At 38.8% G+C, this 20,160-nt stretch overlaps 1 protein-coding gene across 2 annotated transcripts in view; it reads right to left on the bottom strand.

The window, feature by feature from the left end:
- SLC12A4 (solute carrier family 12 member 4) overlaps positions 1-20,160 on the bottom strand; it is a 50,335-nt gene that overhangs the window by 17,381 nt on the left and 12,794 nt on the right. Inside the window, exons 1-8 of one of the 2 annotated variants that reach the window (XM_080553015.1) lie at positions 16,431-16,842; positions 12,926-13,020; positions 10,587-10,718; positions 4,443-4,589; positions 3,829-3,883; positions 3,404-3,534; positions 2,744-2,985; positions 647-861 (exon numbers count right to left, since the gene is read on the bottom strand). In XM_080553015.1, coding sequence (XP_080409141.1) covers positions 647-861; positions 2,744-2,985; positions 3,404-3,534; positions 3,829-3,883; positions 4,443-4,589; positions 10,587-10,718; positions 12,926-13,020; positions 16,431-16,602 — 1,189 coding nt within the window. In that variant the 5' untranslated portion in view covers positions 16,603-16,842. Of the gene's footprint in view, positions 1-646; positions 862-2,743; positions 2,986-3,403; positions 3,535-3,828; positions 3,884-4,442; positions 4,590-10,586; positions 10,719-12,925; positions 13,021-16,430; positions 16,843-20,160 lie in introns of those variants that run through there. The other variant, XM_080553016.1, reaches the window with a different exon arrangement.

Below are 20,160 nucleotides of genomic sequence, written 5' to 3'. Positions count from 1 at the left end.
GATTTTTGGACATAAACTTTTCTTTTTGAGGAACTGAGAGAAAAAAAATGCCCTTTAGACAGTGGAAGAATTATAGAATTATATGGTTGGGATTTGAAATTGCACTAAGAAATGCTGAGTCCACTTTAGTAACTAGATTACCAGTTCCTGTGCAAACAGGAACTTTAAGCACTCGGCACCTACACACAGCATCTGTTCTCCAGAGTTCATTTCAATAATGAACACTTTTCAGCTGTATCATTTACAGGACTGGGCAAAGAAGGAGCTAAACTAATTTTTAGACAAGTGTTTTTATCCTTCAGGACATAGTTTTAACCTGTCTAAACTGGAGAGTCATAGCTACAAGGAGTTTTGAAAAATCATAACAATTTACTCACATTAGTATAGCTCTAATTATAGTTGACTTCTGACTGAAATTACGAGATGTGCAAGGCAAATTTAATTTTACAGCACACAAGTACTATATATCAAAAGCTAAATGTCATCTGCTCTTTTAAAGATTATAAGACTTTGGTTTCTTTATTGAAGATAATGTTCTTTGCCATAATAATATTTCTTCCATTCTTCTTTCCGATCCACCAGGGAACTGTTTCAACTGCTCTGGATGCCTCCTCTTTAAGGGGAAAAAAAATAATAATTTCCATACCTTTTAAAATACCACTAGCAGCTCCTGGAATTCCTGCTATCTCGGAGACATTGTTTAGTAGGAAATATTCATCACAGTTCTCAGTGGTTAAGTTTGTATTGTGGCAGAAGTTCTCCCAAAGCTTAGAGGCCACGGTAATGTTATCCTTAACTATGGTTTTGGCACAAACATCAAACTGATCTCTTATCAAAGTCCTGTTGCCCAACATGCAAATCCTGGAAGGGAAATGTAAAAAGCAGTATAATTACATGGCACCTGGAAAATGAAATACTTCTTTCCCCATCAGCTGCCTTTCCTATCATGGAAGCTTCAAGTGGCTCTAGTCTGCTACATTAACTCTCAACTTCAGAAAGGTGGTGGTAGCACGATGAAAACTAGGCATCTGTTTTGCTTGAAAGTCTGAAATATAAAGCTACTTTTTCACCAATTCTGGGAGAGGTATAACAAGCTACATAAGAGTGATTCAAAGATTTTGATGTCAGTGGTAAATTTACCTTAAACAAAGGAAGTGAAGTATTAAGCAATATTTTAGTTTCCAGTTAAATAGAACTATAAGAATGGAAAATATTTCACATATCTAAAAATATTTAGAAAAGCATTATACCAGTTTCTCTACAGAAGCACTTAAATATTCCCTGATAGTTTTTAGCTTCAGAATTAGAAACATGCAATTCAGTCCCAATAAACAAAGTTTCTTCTTGTCAGAAGATACTATGCATCACTGCTGAAATCATCCAGTTCCTGATGTGATTCACCTATCCACAAATTTAGCTTAATCCCAGCAGTGGAGATTTTTAACCTGCATCTCCAAAGATGGTTCCACAGAGAGGGTGATGCAACATTACAGCTTGCTGCCACTGAAAAGTTCATTCAGCCTCTCCTCCTACTGCCAGGAAATACCAGTAAGGGGAGTTAAAAAAAAAAAGTTTATTATTTTCGGACATTTTAATAAGTTACATTGATTCACAGGCCTCATCAAGCTGTAAAGCCAGGAAAATGGAAGAGAGAGGGCCATTCCTTTAGGATTAGTAAGCCTGTGAAACTTAACTTCAGAGAAGCCTTCTCCTCCAGTATTAAAAATAAGTACAATATCTGATTACTGAAGCAAAAGAAAAAGGAGCACAGCCCGAGGAAGAAAGATAGGGAACATTCAAGAACAATACAAGAGATAATGAGGGGGAGGTAAAGACACTCTTATTTTTACTGCTGTAAACCTGCTGCTGTTGTAAAATATTATAATCATTGGGCCCTAAATATCTAAACGGAGCACTTGTGGGTTGTGACTGCTTATTTATGGTCACAACATTTTGAAATGTGAATAATTATGCAGACTCAACTCCTCTATTTCCATTCCATTCTCTCTTGTCAGCAGGATCAGGAAATACCGTTTGCAGTTTTGGTACAACGCATGTATCCACGTAACCGCTGCTCCAGCTCTGAGTTTAAGAAACCTTATTACACGTTTAACATGCCAAGGAGCATGTGCTGTGTTCAGAGCAGAGCTACTCATACAGTAGACTACTCTGCCTTCAAACCAAGGGGAAGTTCCACTGGGGCTTCAGCACGGCCCCATCACACCTCCCACATTCCTGAGAGATGCTCTGTTTCTCAGGGAGCAGCAGCATCACACCACCAGTTTCCAGCCATGAAGGCAGCACATCACGTCTGACTGGCCTGCAGAAAACAGAGCTGCCACGCTGCTTTCTGCTGAGGAGGGCTGCATAAATAACCCAGCCCAATCCTTGCTCAAAAGTAACTCAGCAGCCATAGGCTAAATGGATCGTCTTTGTGGGAAGCAGAGAAATGTCAGCCTCCATCAACCTGGTACACTCACGAGACTTTGTTCTACTGAAACAGTTAAAGAATGTGACAATGCATTTATTTTGGCCCAAGGAGTTTCTATTCCATGAGCTCTGCAGGCAGAAGACCATCAGTGCTACTATACACAGCTAAAAAATCTGAAATAATTCACACACACAAAAAAAGAACTTTGACAACATATTAGGCACAAGTTTTAAGTAACTTCCATTGAATCCCATCTTCCAAATCTGTAGTCAAAGCTATACCCCCCCACCCCAGTCCAGAAATACTACTCACGGAAATTCAGGTGGATCAAAGATGGACTTGATAGCTCCAGCATAAATGGACAGTATGGATATTACTACGCAGGCCAAGAAGAGGGAAGCAAATTTGTTAACATATTTCACACCTACAAAGACCACCACTGCCATTAAGATGAGGAATACAGTTCCATACACCCTCATGTTGTTTAGCATAGCACTGGATGCATCATGGGCACCGGATGGATAAAAAATTGCTGCTTGTGGCACAATATATGTCTGAAATAAGAAGAAAGCAAGCTGAAGGAGCACAGAAACAGAATTCTGCCTACACTACTGTAGTGATCTTGTCCCTATACAAGAAATGCAAATCATTCTCCAATTTCACCAGGAACCTTTGGTTTATAGGAAAAGTCAAAGGGTAACAGCTCATTCTATTTCAGTAGTACAACTCAGCCAACTTTATCAATGATGAGCACATATATTTGATTAAGTCATGCTTCTGTCCACATTTTCATGAGACTTTGCATTCTAGATACCCACAGAGCACGCAACTTTCAAAGGGCAATGCTAGCAGTACAGAACTGGAGAACTTCTGGTCTGACATGTGAACGTGCATATGAATATAGGACAAGAATACTGCAGTATTTCTATCTGCCAGTTGCCTTAAAAGCACGTCTGCCCCAGTATTACTCACCAATAAAATCTCAATGGCACCAAGGATATACATTGCTCCTGCAAATGTTGTTCCCAAATAAAAGCACAGCCCTACAGCTCCACCAAACTCTGGGCCTAATGACCTGGATATCATGAAATAGGAGCCACCAGCTATGAAACAAGAAAAGAGAGGGTAAAATTGTCATTTGTTGGTTGTTATACATTTTTAAACAATCACAAAAAGAATGTACCAAAACTACAGTGTGTATCTGCTTTTCTAGAGCTTCAGTTAAAGCATCTTTTTGTTAGTACAGAGGTAAGTAAAACAAAAAAAAAAATAGCCTAAATAGCCTAATTGATATTAAAGAGAAATACTGGATATGAATTCAGGCTTTGTAAACTGGCTTAAACAAGTTTCTCTGGATTAAAACCACATTTTAGTTGTAGTTTGTTAACTACACTTACCTGGAACAACGCCATTTGTGGCAATAGCACTCATTGATATGGTTGTCAACATGGTCTATGAGAACAAGAAAAAGGAAGCAATGGTGTCAACAACATTTTTTTAAATTGTAACTTATTCCTTGTTAGAGTAAACCTGCCAGCACACAAACAATAAAATATTTCTGTTTATTCTGCCCTGACAGGTCATTATCTGAAAGAAAACAAGGGGAGCAGGAATTTAATCAAGCTGTTGAGACTTTTGCCTGAGAGATGGCTGCTTTATCAGGTCAAATAATGTCTGTCTGCAGACAAAGCATGATAAAAGAGCACAGGTGTCACTCCCTCTGCAGAGCTGAAATTCCAACAAAGGCTTGTCCAGCAAAGCAGGCAGCTGTGACCTAAGATGGACACAGAAAACAGCTTTGTGCTGAACAAACACCATTTTTATGGCTGTATCTACACTAGAAATGGTTTGCCAGTTTAGAAATATGATCACACACAAATTTAAAAAAAAAGTCACATGCCTACAAAAACATGGCTTTTCATTACACATGCATCTACAATGCAGCCTCTCCAAGTGTCTCACCAGTTTCACAGGTGTTATGTAACAGGTGTTATTTTAGCTATATACTTACACAACAGCAGCAAAGTAATACAATCAGGAAGGACTGGAGAACTCCGGCCATTCCTACCATCCAAGTCAGCCGAAGGAAGAGAATAACCCCAAAGATGTTCTGCATGCATGGTAAATACACCCCCATCAGGGTGCCCATGCTGGGTGACTGAAAAAAAAAGTATGTTGGCATTCATTATCTGGAATTATTCAAAGCATAGGTAACCAAAAAACATACAACTTCAGTTTTTCAAATGATAAAAAATCTGTGAAACATAAAGTAGGCACACACAAGTACTATTATCCTCCACTTCCACAAAACATGAAGCAAACTGCTAACACCAAAACCCACCATTTATGAACAAGATGCTGACCCTATCACATCTTCACGTTTGAAATCATTATATTCAGCATTTAACACTAGTCACTAACAGCTAACCATATTAATCTGTTTTACTGTAGAACCACAGAGTTTCTAGGATAAAACCAGGTGAGGGCTGCAGACTCAGAGTAGGACGGAACCTACCCTACTCCCCAGAGTTTATAAATTAGCTTCCTGGAAAATATACTTTTGTGCTGTTATAACCACAAAAGATTTGGAAGCAATCTACAGGCAATCTTAATGTGTTAGGTTTTTTTTTTTCATTTTATATATTCCAGATAAAAGTAATGATTTTACCTTTCTTATACTTAAATAATACTAGCATCAGACTCTGAATTGCTTTTAACAGTGACTGTAAAAATGCAAATTATTTACGTGACTTCACAGTGACTGCACACTACTGGCATTCAACGCAGTATCTTCCAGAATTCTCCTTTGCCTCAATAGTTATTGTCAAGGGACAGTCAGATCTCAAACAACGATATCAAAGTGCCACTGGGAAAGGTTTAGTTTCAAGGAATAGAAGTGGTCCCTGCATTGGCACACCTGGCACTGGCAGCAATTCAGAGTCCAAAATCTCTGTGGTTTCCTGCCAAGACATTTCATTGCTTCCATGTTTTAAGGTTCTGTTCTTCATTTAAAATCATACAGAATGCTGAAACATAGGGGGAACCTAACTTCTCAAAGGCACATCCCTTTACACACTTTGCATTAATAAACCTGAATTCCAAACCATATTACAGACAGGCAGCATCCAAAGAAACCCGTACACAGTCACCTAAATGACAAGGATATTAAAGGGAGGTAACAAAACTTGTTCAAATTTGACTCCACATAGCATTAACGAAATGCAAAAATAAAGCCATAACATGCACTCCTGTAAACAAATCAGTCATGAATCAAAAGCAATGGTACTTAGGACATGCATATTACTATCAAAGCAATAAAGCGGCTAACTTCATTCTTGCCTTGTCTTCACTTAGGAAAGAATGAATTAGCTAAGGTAAGGCAAAAGTATATTTTGGCACACAAAGCAAAATCCCAGAAAATACAGTGGTTATAGTATCACCAGGTTAAAATAAGAATCCGAAGAATTCAGTGCAACTTGCAATTGCACATTACAATTTGGAATGTCCTCATCTGCATTAGTAATTTGCTGTGTCTGAGATGAAAGAAAACCGTACTTATGAACAGGATCCGAACAATTCGTTGTTAGAAATACCAGGAACTGCTAACCAATTTATTTTTTTTATTTTTTTTTTTTTTTTTAAGTCAGCTTTGAATTCAGTCTGTGACTGAAGCTAAACCTCCTGAAGTAAAGTGGGCAATGTGACTGTGTGCCGGTGGTCAGCAATGGTCTTACCCTACGTGACCAGAAGGGTCAGAATGGGTCCAGAGCGCTCTTACTATACCGTTCCAAAGCCACAGTACAAAGAAGTCCCTAAATTTGCCATTTCTACAAAAATTACCACCCTACAGAACTGAAAGCTTTGTCAGGATGATGTACAAGGATGAAAGGAATTGCTGTCTTCTGATACTACCAGAAATGACACTTGTACTTAAGTATCTTGATCAGGGTAAGGATTTTGAAATTAGTTGTTCCAATGCCTCAGCAGAGGAGAATCTTCTCAGGCTATTCTTTATAATACCCTTGTTTCCTCAGAAGCCCAACTTATTGCCATTACACAGCAGGGGCAGGGGGAGCACAGCTTTATATTCTACGCACAGTGTTCCAAGTACTAGCAAAGCAGGTGAGCTTTCAGCCTGCCTGTTACACATCTCTCAACATCTGTTTCATTCGCATAAGAATTTGCCTTTGCTCAGCTCTTTCTTATCTGTTCTACTTGGCAGTTTTGCTCTAGTGTTCATCATCCCCTCCCCATCCCTCTGAAGAAGCCCTTTTTGTGTATCAAGTGACAAGCCAGCTCCAGCCACAGAGGAACTGCGCATTAATTGCATAGCTAAGAGACTACTGCAGAGCACAGCAGCCTAACCTAGGAGATGCACCAGCGTCTGCCAGCAGATGAAACCCAAACCACAGCATTACTAAGTGCACCTGAGGCATAAGAGTTTACTCTGCATTTTCTTACCCTGTGGAATAAAAAAAATACATCCATGAAATGAATGATGCACAAATATTGCTTGCACCAGCTTGTTCAGAGAAATATTTAACGCCAGTAATCTTCAGCAACGTAACCCTTTTTATTCATTTTTTTTAATCAACATTAAGTTGGAGTAAGTGATACTAAACCAGTACTGAAGCTTTAACGGAATGCAAACTGAAATAAGAAAGACGTTATGTTCAGGCTCTGCAGCTGTCAAATAAAACTAATTAAACAACCCAGGCTGCACAAAGGAAATAAAACACAAAGGCATTTTGAAAAACACTGGTTTAGTTTAGTTCAACTGAGAAAAGACAGAACAATCTCAAAAATCTCAGTTTCAGTGATGCAGATCATGTTCCTGCATGTGTGGCATTCTCTCTTATCAGCTGCAAACACATAATTGATACAAATATTGATCTGAGTCTGAAGGACATTATTTCCATTGTGCTAGTATGACGGATCATCAAAGCACTTGCCTGCAGGGCTCAGGGACATTGATCAGTAATGACAGCTCTTGGGGCTGCTCTGTAGCAGGAGGACAAACAGCAGCACAGAAATGCTCTGCCTTGTTAAAAATACATGAACTAAAATACTTAATCTAATTTCCACCATGAGAAAGGGATATTTTATAGCACTGTGACTACTAAGTGCTTTAATACAAGACTGTATTTATAAAACAGAAAAAGCAACCCAAATCTCTACCCTGTTACAATGCAGTAGTGTCAGTTTTCTTCTGATGTATGTCTAACACAGGATGATACCATCAAAAATATCTAATGGGAATGCTGAACCAGGGTAATATGTTTATATTGAGCTGCTTTGCACTGAAATTGTCCTGATCTTTACTTGTACCTTCCACAAATTCTGCATTAATGATTCCAAGGGATTAGAAAGGGGTAATGCATTTTCCAGAGTTCGTGGAAATAGCAAATCTCTTTTCGTCTTGTCGCTTTGGAAAGCGGGTGTCAACAACAATGATCTTCACCAGGCAAAGCACCTCATTATCTACTCATTTAAGCTTAGAATTTGAAGAAAGATCCCTTTTTTTGATACCCGCCACTCAGAGATTTCATCACTTTATGTGCGCACAACTGCATGTGCTCTCTCATGCTCTCCTCTTTAATTTGAAAGGATATGATCTGGGGGAGAGTGGTGTGCCAGCTCACAAGAGTTCTCATTCAGAGACCTGCCTTACCGGCTCAGATAGAAATATGTTTGCTTACTGAAAGGACTGCTTTCTTCTTTCAATTTTTGAATACCAGATCTAGAGGCTGCTAACCCTCCTTGCTCAAGTTTTTGTCAATAAGATGCCAATTCAGTAAGTAACGCAACAGGACAGGCAGCTCACCTTTTGTCAAGTTAGTTGGGCATGTATTAGCTGAACAAACCCAGGAGAACATTCAGCAATGAGTCAGTTACCAAAGCTGGCACTCAAAAACTATATGGGCCACCTGCTCCCATGCTAACACTCAAATAGGAAGAATAGGTTATCAACAGTGCATCGGTTTATACTTCAAAAATGACTAAAACCAAATGTTTTAAAAAGTTCTGAAAATCCACGGAATAATCTCATTTGTACAGTGTCTGGATAATTTCAATGCACAGCATTGTACAGTTTCCCATTTTTTATGATATAATTATTGGCCGAGTTATTGTTTGACTTCATTATATTCTACGAGATGTTTAAACTTTCATATTGCTTATGGCAAGACAGGGAGAAGAAATTCAAAGTACTGTTATGATATTGCAATTGATGTAATTTATCTCAGAGACAGACATGCTAGGCAAAGATTCACTTAAGGAAATAGCAGTGTTTACACAAAAAACACTGAGGTATTAACACAGGGTAACACTATCACTTTTGGAATAGTTACCCGACTCATTCTACAAAAAAAAAATCTGAGAAGTCTGTAAACACACATTTTAGGGACATAGTAAGACATAATTCTAGACAATTAGAAGCCCAAAGTGCATTTTACCATAGAAACATAGCTTTCATGAGGACAGTATTTCTTTTTTATAGCCGTAAACAGTTTCAAAATACTTAAGTGTTTACGCATATCATACCTAGACACAGAAACACTAACAAACTTTACATGTTACTCTACTGAGGAGTTAAAACAACTTCTCATTTTCCTGTTATTTGCTGAGTTTCTTCCATAGGAAGCTATACTGTGACCATCTTAACCAATATTACACTACATCACCAAATTCTCTTAATTCTTTCTCAATAGGGAAATAAGTGACTGGCTTTCAGATTAGCCTGCATCTTACACTGGTATCCTGCCTGGGCAATCAGTAAGGAAATTAATAGCAAAGATGATTAGAACTTTATCTGAACAGTAAGGACTTGCCTATTGCATCTCCTTCCATTCTGTCTTTGCGAGGATAACCACCAACCTGCTTTTGGTAAGAAGAGGTGGAAATATTTTTTTTTAGCTTATGCAATATCACCAAATTAACAACAGATGCCTCACCTTATTCCCCTCAACAGCATGCTAAAACAAGAGATACAGATGAGATTTCATATTAGCAATGTGAAGGTAAAAACTTTGCACAGACTCAACAATTAGCATAATACAAGTATCACGCAAAAGAAACTCACAGTTAAAAAGTTTAAATTACTTTTTTGATTTAAGGTTGAAGTATCAAAATGCAGTACAGCACCTAGACAACCTTCACTCAGTCTTGTAATGATGTCATATTAACCCCAATATCGCAGCACTTTAGTGCTTGTGGTCCCAGATAAAACTGAACTTTAAGCTTCATGTTGACTAAACAAGCAGAGTAAGGAAACAGTGTGAGCAAGAGAGCTGGAATCCAGCATTCAGCATGGCGTAATGTGCATTCTCTTTGAGAACAATGTGTTGTTTTTCAGCATTATCACTTCCATCTCCTTTTGAAATGGATCAAAAATTTTTGACATGACAATATTATGAAATCTGTAGAATTCAAATGCTATCTTCATTCTTTGGAAATCTTTCCTTTGAAAAAACTGACAGGCCTGCAAGTGTCATAAAATGCAACCCTACCACTTAGTTTTAGCACCAACTAAAACACTTGCCTGACTGCCAGAGCACTGACAACAGCAGTTAGAACATAGCGCTTGTGATAGAAATCAAACTACCAACAATCCAACCTCACCTTCTACTTACTTATTACAAGGCCAGCCCAAATGGGCTAACCATCTAACTGCAGACCCTTCGGGGTGGAATTCAGTTGCTTAAGAGCCTATCAACCACAATGACACTTAAGCTGCCCTGGGGTGTCCAATCTGACCTCCACCCACCACTCTTTAAGGGCGTTGTCTCCTTCAAGCCCTGTGTCATACCTAACAGGCTTGCAGAGATCTCTGATATTACCCAGCGCCTCAAACAGCGCTAGGGAAAAGCTGTCGGTTTTTGTTTTGTACTTTGATTCACAGCTAAAAGCTTATCCTACCTAAACCCACTCCAAGCATATGTAACTGCACAGTAGTGCACCCTCCTCAACCACTGGAGCAGTTCCAATTTTTTGCTGCCATCTGATTACCACTGAGTTCTATGGTTTTCTTGGCAACACTGCCACAGCACCTCACAGCTACAGAAGTTAAGATAAAGTGTAAAGGAGTCCAGCTCTCCAAATTCACATAGGGAACTATTCTGTTTGTTAGCTGGCCACGGAGAGAATCTTTACTTACTTTTGATACTTTCTTCTTGGAGCCATCGGTGCTTTCTGCTTCTTCGTGTTCCTTAACACCCTGGGTAAGGTTTGTGTAGTTGACCAACTTGCCAAGCAGAGATGACACTTTTGGTCGTATATCGAGTTCTTCCTGTGGAAGAAGGCAACAAGTCAGCTTCTGCGAGTCACAGCATTTGTGGAGAGTAGGTGGGGTCATGCCTTCCTTGGCATGCCTGAGGTTGCCAAGGAACACACCAGTGAAATCAACAAGGGAAAAATGGAATATTTCATCGTGCATGAACCACTGAGGAGAGGACTTATTTCTGAAATGAGGGCAACTCTGACAGGAAAAGGCCGTGGCAACAGGTATGCACTGAATGCATCCTTCTCCTTACGTGCTGGAAAACACAAATTACAGCAATAAAGCAGAACTTTGAGCTTCAGGACTATACAAAAATGAACATGTGCCTTGCATGAATCTCTAACATCAATGTACAACAACAGACAGTTTTAAAAGATTCGTTTCCAAATAAGCCAGCAGTCTAATGATTGAAGTCCAATCGTTGCACGCACATGTGTATTCTGATCACTTTATTACACTTTTCAAGCTATGTAATCTAATTCATGTGGAACTAGATAAAAAAATCCCAGAAGCCACATGTATAGAGCCTCACAGTTTTACATTCTTCCCATCCAACCTCTGCTTCTGAAAGTAATTTCAAGAACAAATCAGTGGCTTCCCCATGCAATCAAATACTTTCCTCAGACAAAGAAGGAAAAAGAAAAAAAAAAAAAGAAAAGCTGCAGCTCACTGAAACAGCTAGCCTGCAAAGAAACAAAAGTAGGACAAAGTCATTCTCTTCCCCTTTCTCTGTGAAACTGAAATGCCTTACATGTCTAATTGCACAATAAGTAATGCATGGCAAAGAGAAACAACTTTCTACATAGAAAATCAAAGCTGATTATGAAAGATTTCACTGTCTGAAGTTTTACCATATCTTCATGTATTGTCATGAACGGTTCCTGGGAGGATTAATGCTTTGCGGCTGATGCAGAAACTGACCCCAAACAGTAAAAAGGTAATGCCATGAGCTAAGCATCCCTTTTCTTATTCTCTCCACAAATCTCATCTATGAAACCTACATTTCCCATCTTCAAAAACCCGGTTATGATTCCAGTCCAGGAAGAGGTTGGAGTAACGTGCTCCCCATTCAGCTGAGCAGCATAGCCTTTGGGATGTTACCTGCTCCTCCTCCTCTTTAGCACTACAGAAACAGCCTGCAGCACTGGTGTGGTACTGTGCTACTGCTTAGGAAGGAGGCAGGCATGTAAGTAGCAGCAGTCACTAATTCCACAAATGGCAGACTAACCATGATCTGCAAACCAGTTTATCCTGGTCATGGAATCACCGTGCCTTGGAGGAAGGAGACATTGGAGCTGGGAGCGTGCTTCCAAGTCTTTAGCTCAAGCACACTGCCATGCAAACACTTTTGTAGGCATTCCAGGGGGAGTTGCTATCTAGCAGGCTAATTATATGTGTCAGGCTCTATGCCACACAGCTGGACTTTGCAGCAGCCAGCCTGGCTGGGTGTAGTTAACCAGGATCACTGGGAAGCAGTAACTCAGGAGCCCAGCTGGAAAGCAGCTGCAGAGGCATGCATAAACCCTCCGCACCACTCCCCAGAACCTAAGCTTCTGAAAACATTTTTTAGAAGCATGGTCTTAGCACACCGTGAGATATTTTCACTTAATGCAGCGCCAGCAAAATGAGGAGGATTCTGCTGGACTTGATGTGGGTCCAGATAGCCTCCTGCATAAGAGTCTGGTCCTCCTCACTTCTGCGTGGAACCAGTCACCTCTCTCTGCCCCACAGTATCTGAGCTATTCCATCACACAGAACGTCCCACCATTACCTCAGACAGCAAACGCATACCTACAACCACAAGTGGTGAAGAAATCCCTATTACTGATATACTGCAGGTATAATACAGGACATCCAGGCTAATTTGGGTACCTGAATTTAGGCACTCTCCTGCAGGACAACGCAGTGCTTCTCAACACGGCAAATCTGCCAAGGCTCACTTTCCACACTGCTCAGCCCACAGTGCCACAGCTTCACTATTTAAATTCCTCAAGTCACCTCTGGTACCATTATACTTTACTATGTTATAGACTTACCCTTAAACACACTGACAGGTTTTTAGATACCAGACTCCCATTCAGTGAGTTAGGTACCAATCCACCTGGATCTTTGCAATGCTCTATCTTCCACAGAATGATAAATAATACACATTCAATCCCTCCCAGCTCAGAAGATCACAAATCACATCAAAAGTCTGAAAAACACTTAGAAATTACCTCAAACAAGGCCAGATTTCTGTCATAGTAATCACCTCCCTTGCCAGCTTCTGAACTGTTGAGGAAAGGACTGTTTTCTTTATGGTTGCCATGACCTGCAAAGAAAAACGAAGATTTTGGTAAAAACAGAGAGAAATCCCAAGGAAACTTTGTAACCTTGACAAAAATAATCCACAGGGAATAAGCTTGTTTGTTCAACCGAATCTGTTTTTTTCGGTATCTAAAGTTATTCCACGATATCGGTATCAGAGACGTGACTCTGACAGGGGAGGTTTCGCTCTTTCTATTCCTGTTTTCATCAAAGCAGACTAACAAGTCACTGCAAAGCAAAACATACAAGTAGGGTCCCAGCTAACCCCCAGCTGTGCCTTTGTTCTCTAATGTTTCCTTAGATGACTATTCCTTTCACAGAACTACGAGAAGTCAAGATACAGTTCTTCTGCACCCGGAAATCTCTCCTAACGCTGAGAGTAACTTGTGAGCAGCATGTCCAAACAGATCAGGTCAATCTAATAAGACTGAACAATTCAAAAACTAGACTCTGTTGTTACAATACCGGAAAATATCAAACAAAAAGCTCCTCCACCCCCCTGCCCACTAAGTCCTAGACATCAAACCACACTGACTTCATGAAGCCTTACCACTTATTTTGTTTTGAACAGACCGTGCATTCTTCAGACTCCTCTTGTGCTTTTAAATTAAAACCTAACATCAGATACAGTAAAAGCAAAACATTCACATATGCAACAAACCACAAAAAGATAATGTGGGAGATCAGAACTTTCTTTAAAAAAGTATAAATTTAAAAATTAAAAAGGACACTATAGTACAAAATGATCTCTGCCAAAAGAATAATAAAATAAATTTAAGAAAATTTAAAATGAAGTTGATTCCAGTAATCAGAAGCTCTCTGACATGTGGCTCCCATTATAGTCTGCTTGACAAACAACAATTCCTTTCAGTTCCTTTCTTTTGCTTATAACTCTTCACTCCCTGCTCTTTCAGCCAACAGAAATTAAAGAGATTTCCAAAAGTATCTCCTTAAGAGAAGGTCAATCCAAGGAATACTCTTTCTATTTACCAAGAAAAAAAAAGTAACCACTAAAGAAATTGAAAATGAAAGGAAAAACAGATTATCTCAAATAAAAAGATGACAAGTTAAAGAAGCCTCGTACGCTGACTATGTAAAAAGCACAAGATTAAATAGCTGGATTTTGGGGTGCATATTTTCACTGATTAAAGTAATCAATTCAACAATGCTATGCTAAATTATTTTAATACCATGAAAGCGTAATTATTTCTGCATTGTGAGATCTGAATCAACTTACAAAATTAACATGGCAGGCAAGTAGAAGACTCCTCCCCTACACACACAGATCAGCATATACCCCACCGTTACCAACATTATTGTTTCTAGCAAAATAATATGAGAAATTTTAGTGCTATTCTCACTGAAGGGAAGCAACACATGTGAAGAAGCACTATTTGCTGGAAATTGCTCGCAGGTGCTTTGAGCAAAACTGGTAGGGAAAAACTCACAAACAACAGATGTCTTTGTAAGTTTCTGGAAGTAATCACTTAGCAGACTGAAAACATTGGTAGACAGCAGTCAGCTCTTTTTACATGCCTACTGCTCTTCTCACTGCTCTAAGGATTATCACCAAAATGTGGATTAGCAGCTGCCTTGCACTTGTCTCTCAGCCTATTTGCTGACCCTACCTACATGTAAGGGATGTTCACATTGCTGTATATTGTCAAACTTTTGCATGACTAGGAAAAAATATCTCTAGGTTTAGCAACACAATCAAAATAACATGTTTATCAATTTAAATAAAGACAAATACTTACTAAACAAACGGTAAGAACTACTTGCTTTCTGTATACATTAGGTCTTTCATTGGCAGAGGGATTGTACTAGACCAATTTTATTGTAGTACATATTGCTTGCTATTCTGCAGTCCATTCTATTCTATTTTGGTCAAAGTACATTTGCAAGTCTTGCGGAGGAAATAGAGTCATCTGCCATAGATTTTACTTATGAAATTGAAAATAGGTGGGGTCTGTTTGACCACGAAAATTGAAAACTTTGGTCTGTGCAGTATCTCCTCATTACACCTACCAAATGTAGCAGGGTCACAATTCATGTTATTTTGTTTTCTTATCTCCTATATACTTGCTTTGATAATTCAAAGTTTAAAAAAGTGTCAAACAATGATTTTTAAATTAATTCTTTGCTGTTGTAATTTTCTTTGTTCTTAGCTTATAGAAGCAGTTTACCACCACTTCAAAAAAAAAGTATAGTGGGTGTTCCCATTATTTGTAATGCTTACACCATCTCTTTTTATGTATAAAATCACACTGTTCTCAAGATAACTCATACATCCAATCCCAGATTTTTATAGAAGATGACAATTGCTTTGCTCTTTCAAAATGCCAAGCCTCTCATTACTGTCATCAGTGTAACTTGCCCTTGGTTAAGAAACAATACGTCATACCTTCTCCCTAAGCCTGACACAAAGACAGTGACTTAAGATCAATCAAGATAAGTCGCATTATTTTTTAGATGCATCTTCATTTTACTGCAGTACATTTTTCATCACTGGTCTCTTCAAAAGCTCTCTGTCCTTCTCAGAAAGAGCGCGTGGCTCCTCTCTCAGTCACCATTTGCATTTTCCAGTATCACCAAATTCCTTCCCATTGGCTTTCCTTCTGAATTTAAGTCCTTGGTGTGCTTGCTCTATACATCTTCCTGCACACAGGAAGCTCAAACAAAGCTAACTGCAAAAGAAAATCAGCAACACTAGTGACTGGAATTAGAGCTTTGTTTTTGCAATTGCTAGGGCACGCTTTTCTCTCTATAGAAAAGTTCAGATGATAGAGAGATACAGCTGGCTTTTTACCACTTTCACAGCACTAGCTCCATTATCCTGGAAATACATACAGATTATGGATTACTTCCAACTATACAAAGTAATAGTGAATTTTCAAACTCCATGATTCTACCAATCCAACAAAATGCCACATTAAACTCCCTCTCAAACACTGGTCACTTATACTCCACTGCTTGGCATTGTAAGTTTACATTCAAGTTCTTTCAAAGAACATATTTTAGTTTCACCAGTACGTGGATCTGGGTGCTACAGAGACGCGTCCTGCATCAAAAGGAGTATTACGCTGAATAGTTTAAAATAGTTAATGAAATGATAGCCAAAATCACCTTCACTACAGTTGTATGTTTGGTGTAATCTCTACTTTTCATACATGTTGGAAAAAAACACCAAGGTATTAACCTAATCTTCTCTATTTCTATATCCTGTTCCCAATTTCAGGAATAAAACCTACGGTGGATGACTCTGTTTGCTCAACAAGAATCGCACAAGAATCAACAAGTGACCACACTACAACAGAACAGAGTACAGCACAGCATGACACATCTTGCAATAAATATTTGTACGGTATATTCTGTCTGCCAATGAGCAACACCAGCATCTTCACACAGACTTACTTGAACAGGAAGAGCTTGTTATCTCCATCAGTTTTGGAAGAGTGCAGAGGTGACCTCGAAAAGATACTCTGGGGAATTCTCGCCCCAGCTTCTCGTGAGGATAGTTTACACTCTGAAGCATGAAGTCTCCTGGGCGAGCACCATCTCGTGACATGGGCACAGTTTTCCGCATTCTTAGTTATCAGGCCTTTGGTCTTGGACAGTAGCTATGTGATGTTAGTTTTCATGATGCAAGATTGTTTTGCAAGGAACATTTCATAAAGAGGGAGCTATATACTCTGCAACAGAGAATAATTTATTTGCCTTAGTCCCTAATTAATCTCAATTTGTGAGATAGGAAAGCTGTATGCCAAGCAGGCTAATGTTTCCTCCTTGCTTGTTTCACTGCTTCCCAGTCTTCATTATGTTTCAATAATTAAGGGTTCTTAATTATTAAGTTATTAATAATAACTTCTCTATGCTGCCAATTCTCTTCCAAACCAAATAATTCTATTTACAGCCACCATTACAATTATACAGTATGGCTAAAATCTCCAGCATAGGTCCCTGCACTTTTTAAAGCTCCCCTGCTCAGGTACAGACACAGGTCTAGAGAACAACATTCATTGTGTGGATCAACTGTGTTCCATAAAACAGCAAAGATGCTCCGTGGAACACCACCTAAACATCCCAAGGTGTGCATATATGGAAACGTGCAAACACACAAGCCCAGGAGATAGGATAAAATGATAAATGCATGTCCAAACCTTTACCTTGCTTTTATCTTATTGCCAGGAAAAAACACGGTAGCAAAACTGTACCAGATAGTCTGTGGACTGGTTGTACTGTGTTCTTCTCCAAAAAGTTTAGGTTGTCTTTAGTAAAAGCAAAAAGACTAGGAACAGAGGACAGTGTTCACATAACTGCTTTCTTTTTGGAAGGTGGTTAGGCTAGAGAGCCAGTTCCCCTACTAGAGCACTGTGTGTGCAAGCCTTCCGTGCAAGCCATCATGTTTTCTTTGGTGAGGGATGAACACCAGAAATCAGGGAAAATTACAGACAAAACACCTACTTTAAAACAACTATAAGAAAGCCAGATTAGTGAGGATAAATGAAAGCTGAACAATTAGGCACTGCACAACTATTGTAAAGGCAGACCAGGAAGCTTTGCAGTGATAAGGTGTACTCAGCCAGAGTAGGACGATAATCATCCGTGAGAGAAGCCGGCAGGAGTGACTGCGTGACTCGACCTGTCGAGGTTTTGTTCCCTATCATCAGTTTCTGAACTCCCTTAAAGAAAACTACCACTCCCGTACTTCATCACGCTCAGTTAAATAAGTAGAAATTAGTACATCTTAAAACACCCTCAGATCTTTCCATTTGGACATGACTAAGCCAGATACTCACTAGTTCTTAGGGAGGCTTTACCGACGTGACACGTTAAGGCGTGCTGAAGGCATGGATGGACAGGGTCTGACTAGCTTTCGTCTAGCCAGCACCAATAACAGGAAAAATATAGTAATGCAAATTAAGCTGCAGTTAGGCTTAAAATGTTAAAAAAGGATTCCCAAGAGGGCTGTATTTTGATACAGCCTCTGATGATGATGATACGCAGCATTCCTGCAGCTCCCTGCCTGAGATATCGAGACCTAAACCTTAACTACATCCCTTCCACTCAGGGACAGAGCTCTGAGCAGAGATTCATTAGAAAACCAGACATTCAAAGAAATCTTGTGGGGAGGGTCACAGGGTTAACTGAATTTCTGGAGCGGTGTAGGAACTAATGTCTTCTTTGTAATTGCACTATGCATGCACAGCCTCCCGCGTGCACATCACAGTAAAAATATTTTTGTAATGAAATCGGCTGCAAAGCAGCTAGCACCACGTTTTACAAGCATCACTGGTCACAAAGCCTGTGACAGTGAGGGACAGGCTGAGAGGTTTTCATGCACATTAAAAATAAATAAATGTAACTTAATCTAAGATTTAATAAAATTTTACAAATATTTTTAATATTCCATCATATTTTAATATTCCATCTACAAATGACACTGGAATTGAAGATTAAAAGGTAGAGTGTCTAACCCTGCAGCTGCTGAGGGATTCCTTTAACCTAATTTCAGCTCTCTGAGCAGTAGGCAGTTATGTTCAACTGATCGTGTCGGCTTGCTCTTCAGTCAGAAAGAAATGGCTGAATTAGCAGATCCCTGCAGTACATCTCCTGTACACACATCTTGGCATGCTGAAAATTACACTGCTACAGAGAACCTAACTTAAATAAAAACCTAATTTATAGATTGAAGATATGCAAAGCTGATCCCCCAGCAGAAAACACATTCGTTCTGTTTGGATGATCCATTTTGGCTTTTCTAGATTTTTTTGTGTCAGGATCCTCCACAAACTTCTACAGAACTGATCATCAGGCCAGAACTCAGTTTGTGTTTTTGCCCGCAAAATAAAATAAGTTTGCTAGACTTACTGTTCTCACAAGACCTGGAAGCAAATGAATACACACAAGACAGATATCCTACAGCAGAAAAAGTTACAGGAACAATGGGATCGATGCAAACATTATTTTCAGGTCAAATATTTCTTTCTTGCAGAACCAAATAGTTTCATTAGTCAACACGTTTTAATGAAGACATCTGTTCACAGCCTTAAGGATCAAATTTTAACACAAAAAGCTGCCAGAGCCCATTTTCATTATACTTTGGGGTTTGTTTGTTTTTTTTGTTTGTTTGCTTGTTTTTACAAAAAGGAACTGTTGTAACACAGTTTTTTGACAAAGCACTGTCCAGATGGTAATAGTGATAATACTTTTCCAAACACTTGCATCTAAAGATAAAAGTTGGTTCCCTTGAAAAGGCTGTGCAGCGTTCAGATAGCATTCTTTGCAGAGACAGAAAAGTTTTGCAGAACTGAGTATTGCTGAAGAACAGAAAGCCCTAAATAAATTTCTTGGCCTTTCCTAGTACTTCAAGAACCCTGATATCTCCACATTTGGCATCAAAGCATTCAAGAGTATTGTTGATGTGTATCAAGAGACCACCATGTTTATATAACCTAAGAAAAACACAGATGACAGCACTTCAAATACATTCTAAATCTATTTATGTTCTTTACTTATGTGGCCCCTCACATGGGCTCAACAAAACTTCTGCTCTTAGGACTGTCATGAAACCTCCTTCTTAGTGAATTTGGGAAACTATAACAAATTATTCAACTTACAATTACATTTTTTTTGCAGAGATTATAACCCAGAAGTTTCATAAATAAAATTCAGATACGGGTTCTTTTCTTGAATTACTCATGTTCAACTACTTAGCAAAAATCCTAATCCATCGTTAGATATAGTCCAAACAGATCTTATTCAAAATAATAGTAATAAGGACAGCCTATTAAAAATGTTTGTTTCTCCACGGACAGCACACAGCTAGCCAGAAACAAGAAACATTTTTGAAATAAAAATTCTGATTATAAACTAATTCACTGAAGCAGCACAGGCAGCTCACATCACAAATCTGATAAGGAATATTAATTTATTTGTGCTTTAGCTACAAAGTAACCAATATTATCTGAAGGATTTTTTTAATGAAAAAAATCAAAAGATCACTTTGTAATATTTAGCTTTTAATATATAGCTTTTTAGTATATATTTAATATTTAGCTTAAGTTTTTTCAAAACTGAAAATGAGAATTTCATTGTTTTACAAAAGCAAAAGGTTTACAGTGACCTTCACAGCTCAAAAAAA

The sequence above is a fragment of the Anser brachyrhynchus genome, assembly GCF_964034855.1.
Source record: "Anser brachyrhynchus genome assembly, chromosome: 12".
Lineage (NCBI taxonomy): Eukaryota > Metazoa > Chordata > Aves > Anseriformes > Anatidae > Anser > Anser brachyrhynchus.
This window is presented reverse-complemented; position numbering and strand designations above follow the sequence as displayed.